The following is an 8,460-nucleotide window of genomic DNA, read 5'->3' as shown; positions in this document are numbered from 1 at the left end:
TTATTAGGCTATGTTTGCTGTTGTAACTATTTCTGACTAAAGATATAGATGACAATGACATGTTATAATGTGGGTCTATTGGTCAACACATGAAAACTGGTAAATAGTCTAATAAATCTATTTGAGTGACCATGTTGACTAAACATGCGGAACAGGAAGAATTAAATAAAGAGGGACAACGTGTGTGTGTGTGTGTGTGTGTGTGTGTGTGTGTGTGTGTGTGTGTAGATGGCGAGTGGTCAGCTGTCCAGAGAAGAGGCGTTGTCCATTCCGGGATGCCGGCACGCCTGTCACATGATGCTCTTCGCCGACACAAACACTCAACTGTTTGGGAGAATCCCCATCAGACATATTGTACTGGTGTGTGTGTGTGTGTGTGTGTGTGAGTGTGTGTGTGTGTGTGAGTGTGTGCGCGTGAGTGAGTGAGTGAGTGAGTGTGTAAGTGAGTGTGTTTGTGTGTGTGTGTGTGTGTGTGTGTGTGTGTGTGTGTGTAAGTGAGTGTGTTGTTAGGATAACTGCCTCTCTCTCTCTCTCTCTCCACAGATGCAGATGCGTTTCGATGGTCTGCTGGGTTTTCCAGGCGGGTGAGTGACAGCTCTGGCCAGTGTCAGACGTGTTTCTGAATGTGTGTGTGTGTGTGTGTTGCCTCATGATGATGATTATTATTATTGCTGTTGTTATTATTATCATTTATTAGTAGTAGTAGTAGTGCTATTTTTATTATTATTGCTATTATTATTGTTGTTGTTGCTCATATTTCCCTCAGGTTCGTTAACCCTTCAGAGGAATCGTTGGAGGCGGGGCTAGCCAGGGAATTGTGGGAGGAGCTGGGAGTGCAACTTCCTGTGTTGGTGGAGGATCATGTGACCTCCTGCCACGCCCCCTCCTCCTCCGGCAGCTCCTCCCACCTCATCACTCACTTCTACGCCCAGAAGGTCGGAGAGGAGCGGATCAGGGAGGTGGAGACAGCGGCTGCTACCACGGCAACAGACCACGGCCACGAGGTATCACGTGTGTGTGTGTGTGTGTGTGTGTGTGTGTGTGTGTGTGTGTGTGTGTGTGTGTGTGTGTGTGTGTGTGTGTGTGTACGCTTCCTGTGAAGTGCCACACTGTGTTGCCTCTGTGTATGAAATGTGCTAAATAGTTTGGTTTGATTTCCGTGTGTGTGTGTGTGTGTGTGTGTGTGTGTGTGTGTGTGTGTGTGTGTGTGTGTGTGTGTGTGTGTGTGTGTGTGTGTGTGTGTGTGTGTGGGTCCAATAACCGTCCGTTTCCTCTCAAACTGATGGATGACCCTCTCTCCCTCCGTGCGTCCAGGTGATGGGGATGGTCAGAGTGCCCCTGTACACCCTGGAGGGTGGAGGAGGAGAAGGAGGGCGAGGAGGAAGAGGAGGAGGAGGGCGAGGAGGAGGAGGGCGAGGAGGAGGAGGTCTCAGAGGTCTCCCCTCCTTCCTGTCTCACTCGTTCATCGGGGACGCCCGCTCCCAGCTGCTGGACGCTCTGCTGCGCTTCCGCCTGCTCTCCCCTGAAGAGCTCCATACCGCGCTCACACACTCCCTCACCGTCCACACACACACACACACCGCGCTCACACACTCCCTCACCGTCCACACACACACACACACCGCACTCACACACTCCCTCACCGTCCACACACACACACCGCTCACACACTGACCTCACACACTCCCTCACCGTCCACACACACACACACACCGCGCTCACACACTCCCTCACCGTCCACACACACACACCGCTCACACACTGACCTCACACACTCCCTCACTATCCAGACACACACACACACCGCGCTCACACACTCCCTCACTGTCCAGACACACACCGCCCTCACACTAAACGAGGAGAGGAGCCAGTACTGATACACACACACACACTCACACGCACATTCATACACACACACACACACACATATATATATATATATATTGAGTGTGAGGGCAGTGTGTGTGTGTGTGTGTGTTATGTATTACACACACACACTGCCCTCACACTCACAGAGGAGAGGAAGAAGCAGTGCTGATACACACACACACACACACACACACACACATCCCCCACAAGTCATGAGTCAATGTCTCATAGACCGCTTTTGGAAATGTATTATTGAGGAAACATGAAAGTGTGTATTGAGTCATGATAATGAAGTGTGTGTTCAGTCATGATAATGAAGTGTGTTCAGTCATGATAATGAAGTGTGTTCAGTCATGATAATGAAGTGTGTATTCAGTCATGATAATGAAGTGTGTATTCAGTCATGATAATGAAGTGTGTATTCAGTCAGGATAATGAAGTGTGTGTTCAGTCATGATAATGAAGTGTGTGTTCAGTCATGATAATGAAGTGTGTATTCAGTCATGATAATGAAGTGTGTATTCAGTCAGTCATGATAATGAAGTGTGTATTCAGTCATGATAATGAAGTGTGTGTTCAGTCATGATAATGAAGTGTGTATTCAGTCAGGATAATGAAGTGTGTGTTCAGTCATGATAATGAAGTGTGTGTTCAGTCATGATAATGAAGTGTGTATTCATTCATGATAATGAAGTGTGTATTCAGTCAGGATAATGAAGTGTGTGTTCAGTCATGATAATGAAGTGTGTGTTCAGTCATGATAATGAAGTGTGTATTCAGTCATGATAATGAAGTGTGTATTCAGTCATAATGAAGTGTGTGTTCAGTCATGATAATGAAGTGTGTGTTCAGTCATGATAATGAAGTGTGTGTTCAGTCATGATAATGAAGTGTGTATTCAGTCATGATAATGAAGTGTGTATTCAGTCAGGATAATGAAGTGTGTATTCAGTCAGGATAATGAAGTGTGTGTTCAGTCATGATAATGAAGTGTGTGTTCAGTCATGATAATGAAGTGTGTATTCATTCATGATAATGAAGTGTGTATTCAGTCAGGATAATGAAGTGTGTGTTCAGTCATGATAATGAAGTGTGTGTTCAGTCATGATAATGAAGTGTGTATTCAGTCATGATAATGAAGTGTGTATTCAGTCATAATGAAGTGTGTGTTCAGTCATGATAATGAAGTGTGTGTTCAGTCATGATAATGAAGTGTGTGTTCAGTCATGATAATGAAGTGTGTATTCAGTCATGATAATGAAGTGTGTATTCAGTCAGGATAATGAAGTGTGTATTCAGTCATGATAATGAAGTGTGTATTCAGTCATAATGAAGTGTGTGTTCAGTCATGATAATGAAGTGTGTGTTCAGTCATGATAATGAAGTGTGTGTTCAGTCATGATAATGAAGTGTGTATTCAGTCATGATAATGAAGTGTGTATTCAGTCAGTCATGATAATGAAGTGTGTGTTCAGTCATGATAATGAAGTGTGTGTTCAGTCATGATAATGAAGTGTGTATTCATGATAATGAAGTGTGTATTCAGTCATGATAATGAAGTGTGTATTGAGTCATGATAATGAAGTGTGTATTCAGTCATGATAAAGTGTGAAAATGGAACGTTTCTCCATCCTGTTCTCTCAGTGTCAGAACACACATCCCAGAACACACACCTCAGAACACACACCCCAGAACACACACCTCACAACACACACCCCAGAACACACACCTGCTTGCTGGCACTGCGTCGGGAGGAACGGCCTTATTTGGTAACTTCCTGGTTCCTCTCCAGGACGCAGCGTGAGTCTCTGGGTCTCAGACACGTGGCGTGTGAGCGTGCCGGCTGGTTCTGTTGGTTCTGTTGGCTCTGTTGGTTCTGCTGGTTCTGTTGGTTTTGTTAGTTCTGCTGGTTCTGTTGGTTCTGCTGATCTGCTGACTGCTGGTTCTGCTAGCTCTGTTGGTTCTGTTGGCTCTGTTGGTTCTGTTGGCTCTGTTGGTTGTGCTGGTTGTTTGGACCTGGTACCGTACGGCAGTGCCCGAGTCACTCTCTGTCTCTCCGGTCCATAGGGCCAGGGGGTCCAGGGGGGGCAGGGGGGGCAGGGGGTCCATAGGGCCAGGGGGTCCAGGGGGGGCAGGGGGTCAGGGGGTCCATAGGGCCAGGGGGTCCATAGGGCCAGGGGGTCCAGGGGGTCCAGGGGGGGCAGGGGGTCCATAGGGCCAGGGGGGGCAGGGGGTCAGGGGGGGCAGGGGGGGCAGGGGGTCCATAGGGCCAGGGGGTCCAGGGGGGGCAGGGGGGGCAGGGGGTCCATAGGGCCAGGGGGTCCAGGGGGGCCAGGGGGGGCAGGGGGGCCAGGGGGTCCATAGGGCCAGGGGGGGCAGGGGGGTCAGGGGGTCCATAGGGCCAGGGGGTCCATAGGGCCAGGGGGTCCAGGGGGTCCAGGGGGGGCAGGGGGTCCATAGGGCCAGGGGGGGCAGGGGGTCAGGGGGGGCAGGGGGGGCAGGGGGTCCATAGGGCCAGGGGGTCCAGGGGGGGCAGGGGGTCCATAGGGCCAGGGGGTCCAGGGGGGCCAGGGGGGGCAGGGGGGCCAGGGGGGGCAGGGGGGGCAGGGGGTCCATAGGGCCAGGGGGGGCAGGGGGGGCAGGGGGTCCATAGGGCCAGGGGGGTCAGGGGGGGCCAGGGGGGGGTTGGTTTGACAGCTGTGGGGATTTAGGAAATGAGCATCTTTCCCCTCTACAGCTGCTTAACCTTCACCTCTGGATGATTCAAGAACAGGGAGGGGGGGCTGATTTAACCCCCCCCCCCCCCCCTCGCACAACACTGCACTGCAGTCCCATGTTCTATACATGCAGACAGTCACCTCCAGGTTGTCTACGCAGTAATAAATATATATATATACATATGGCCACCATCACCATTAGAGATTCAGGTCTGACGTTCAATTTGACTGCAGCCAAATGCTGCTAGATTTCCCTTGTTTGTGTGTGTGATACGTGTGTATGATGTGTGTATAATATGTGTGTATAATATATGTATGATATGTGTAATGTGTGTGTGATATGTGTGTATAATATGTGTGTGTGATAAGTGTGTGTGATATGTGTGTGTGAGATGTGTGTATAATATGTGTGTGTGATATATGTGTTTGTGATATGTGTGTGTGATATGTGTGTGTGATATGTGTGTGTGTATGTGTGTGTGTATGTGTGTGTGATATGTGTGTGTGTATGTGTGTGTGATATGTGTGTGTGTATGTGTGTGTGTATGTGTGTGTGATATGTGTGTGTGTATGTGTGTGTGATATGTGTGTGTGTATGTGTGTGTGTATGTGTGTGTGATATGTGTGTGTGTATGTGTGTGTATGTGTGTGTGTATGTGTGTGTGATATGTGTGTGTGTATGTGTGTGTATGTGTGTGTGATATGTGTGTGTGTATGTGTGTGTCCATGGTGGATATCAGCTCCCCAATACTACATGTGATGGATGTATGATGAGGAACGCAGCGCTGGGAGTGGAGTGTATTCATTCATCTCCTCCACACACTCGTGCGTTGCCAGGTTGGGTGCAGGCGTGCGTTGCCAGGTTGGCTGCAGGCGTGCGTTGCCAGGTTGGCTGCAGGCGTGCGTTGCCAGGTTGGCTGCAGGCGTGCGTTGCCAGGTTGGCTGCAGGCGTGCGTTGCCAGGTTGGCTGCAGGCGTGCGTTGCCAGGTTGGGTGCAGGCGGATGCAACCCCCCCCTCTCTGAGCTTGTTTTTCTGCTCTCACCACATCCGCAGCAGGAAACAGAAGAGACGGTTAGCACCTCTGCCGCTGTGCACGTACGTGCGCGCTCTCCAGACATATATAATCTTTACATCTTGCGTGTGGTTTGTGTGCGTGTGTGTGTGTGTGTGTGTGTGTGTGTAAGGGGGAGGGGGGGAGTCTGTCAGGTGGCGGTTCTGTTGGGAAGAATAACACCGAGTCATCAGATAAACATGTCATGGTGTGAGGAGGACAGAGGGATGGAGAGAGAGATGGAGGGAGAGAGAGAGGGATGGAGAGAGGGAGGGATGGAGAGAGAGAGGGATGCAGAGGGAGAAGGATGGTGTATTCATAGCAGCAGAGGTATTTATAGCCAGGAGAGGAGAGGATGGGGGCGGGGCCTAGGCTGTGACAGGCGCCCTCTTCCTCAGCGGAGTGGAGGAGAGAGAGGGGGGAGAAGAGAGAGAGGGGAGGAGAGAGAGAGGGCTGTGGAAGGAGGAGAGAGAGGGGGAGGAGACAGGGTTGTGTGTGAGAGAGGAGAGAGAGGAGGAGGGTGTGTTTTTGAGTGTGTGTCTGAAATCAAGGGGTAGAGGGAGGGAGGGAGGAAGACTGAGCTGAGAGAGATCTGTCAGGTTCAAACACTGCTCTCTCTGTGAGAGAGAGAGAGAGAGAGAGAGAGAGAGAGAGAGAGAGAGAGAAGGAAGAGAGGAGGAGAGAACAGAGGACTACACAGAGAGAAGGAGGTATGGCTGCCATGCTGTGTCGTTCATAGACATGACAGAGACTTATTTATGTGTGCATGTGATCGTACGTATGATGCATGCGCGCGTGTGTGTGTGTGTGTGTGTGTGTGTGTGTGTGTGTGTGAGACCGTATTGAATATGCATGTGTGTGCACGTATGTGTCTGTGTGTGTCACTGACTGTGAGAACGTACTGAGAACACATGCGTGTGTGATGTGTGTGTGTGTGTGTGTGTGCGTGTGTGTGTGTATGTGTGTGTGTGTGTGTGTGTGTGTGTGTGTGTGTGTGTGTGCTTTAGTAAATGGACGCAGGCGTGGGGGATTGAGGCTACTGAGCGTATCAATTATGTAATATTTGTGCACCATTTTCCACTGCTGCCTGTGTGTGTGTGTGTGTGTGTGTGTGCATGCATGTGTGCCTATATGTGTGTGTGTGTGTGTGTGTGCGTGTGTGTGTGTGTGTGTGTAAGAGCGGAAGAGAAAGAAAGTCAGTGATGCTACTGTAATCGTTAGCCTCTTATTACTAATTTGCCCATTAGTAGCATCTACGACCATAACCCAACTCATTTGGCCTCTCATTGGACCAGTTACTGCAGGCCGACTGTTTAAGCACACAGTGTTCTGTGTGCTACTGTAGCTATGATAGTTAGCATCTTACTAGCAGAGCCTTGTCAGCTAGCGAACTAGTTAGCATGGGGTAGTTAGCTTCCATTGGCCTCATCTAGTTGAGCTAGCTAAACGTGATGGATTAGCAGGTGTTCAGCCCAGGCTAGCAGAGGACGGAGGAGGTTGAGTGTTGGGCTCGGTTGGCTGGGTGTTCAGTGCGTTCGGTCCAGAGAGAGCAGGGGGAGGGAGGCATGTTGCTGAATTAGCGCTGGTCCACCACACTAGACTGCATACAGCGCTGAGGGAGCATGCTGTTGACAACATGACACACACGCATGCGTGCACACACACACGCACACACGCACACACACACACACACACACACACACACACACACACACACACACACACACACACACACACACACACACATATTCTCTTCATGTCTTCCACTCTGTTTCTCTTGCTCTCTTTCTGTGTGTGTGTGTGTGGGGGGGGGGGGTCAAATATAATGTGTGATCCCAGGTAACCAGGAAACTCTCTCTCTCTCTCTCTCTCTCTCTCTCCCTGACCTTGGTATCATGATCTGTAGCTCCTCCCCCTCCTCTCTGATGATAATGGCCACCAACCCCTTTGTTTCTACGGAGACGGGGGTCATTGATGAAGGTCCCCCAGGGACTCCCCTTCTCATTCCTCCCTCTGTACTTCTCTCCATCCCTCTCTCCTCTTTCATCTCTCTCTCTCTGTCTCTCTGTCTCTCTCTCTCTCTGTCTCTCTGTCTCTCTCTCTCTCTCTCTCTCTCTCTCTCTCTCTCTCTCTCCCAGAGACTGTGTTGTTAGAGGCTTGTGCTCAGTTCAGTTCTAGATGCTGTCTGTAGAGAGGGGGAGGCGGCTTCAGGATCCATCAGAGCTGTGAAGGTGAAAGGTGGGAGTTGAAAGGTTAAAAGGGAGGGTTGAAGGGTTAAAGGGGAGGGTTAAAGGGGAGGGTTGAAGGGTTAAAGGTGAGGGTTAAAGGGGAGGGTCAAAGGGGAGGGTTGAAGGGTTAAAGGGGAGGGTTAAAGGGGAGGGTTGAAGGGTTAAAGGGGAGGGTTGAAGGGTTAAAGGTGAGGGTTAAAGGGGAGGGTTGAAGGGTTAAAGGGGAGGGTTGAAGGGTTAAAGGGGAGGGTTGAAGAGTTAAAGGGGAGGGTTGAAGGGTAAAAGGGGAGGGTTAAAGGGGAGGGTTAAAGGGGAGGCTGAAGGGTTAAAGGTGAGGGTTAAAGGGGAGGGTTGAAGGGTTAAAGGGGAGGGTTGAAGGGTAAAGGGGAGGGTTGAAGGGTTAAAGGGGAGGGTTGAAGGGGAGGGTTGAAGGGTTAAAGGGGAGGGTTGAAGGGTTAAAGGGGAGGGTTGAAGGGTTAAAGGGGAGGGTTGAAGGGTTAAAGGGGAGGCTGAAGGGTTAAAGGGGAGGTTGAAGGGTTAAAGGGGAGGGTTGAAGGGTTAAAGGGGAGGGTTGAAGGGTTAAAGGGGAGGGTT

At 50.2% G+C, this 8,460-nt stretch overlaps 1 protein-coding gene across 1 annotated transcript; it reads left to right on the top strand.

The window, feature by feature from the left end:
* Positions 1-228: 228 nt before the first annotated feature.
* On the top strand, positions 229-3,703 carry LOC311328894 (U8 snoRNA-decapping enzyme-like; the record flags this gene model as incomplete). The annotated part of the gene is made up of 6 exons (XM_084462793.1): positions 229-360; positions 544-584; positions 767-1,004; positions 1,315-1,368; positions 1,432-1,602; positions 3,689-3,703. The coding sequence occupies 6 exons, from the start codon at positions 229-231 to the stop codon at positions 3,701-3,703; spliced, it is 651 nt and encodes a 216-aa protein (XP_084318919.1).
* Between the last annotated feature and the right edge of the window lie 4,757 nt (positions 3,704-8,460).

Source organism: Borostomias antarcticus (assembly GCF_949987555.1).
Source record: "Borostomias antarcticus genome assembly, contig: scaffold_1048, whole genome shotgun sequence".
NCBI classification, from domain to species: domain Eukaryota; kingdom Metazoa; phylum Chordata; class Actinopteri; order Stomiiformes; family Stomiidae; genus Borostomias; species Borostomias antarcticus.
This window is presented reverse-complemented; position numbering and strand designations above follow the sequence as displayed.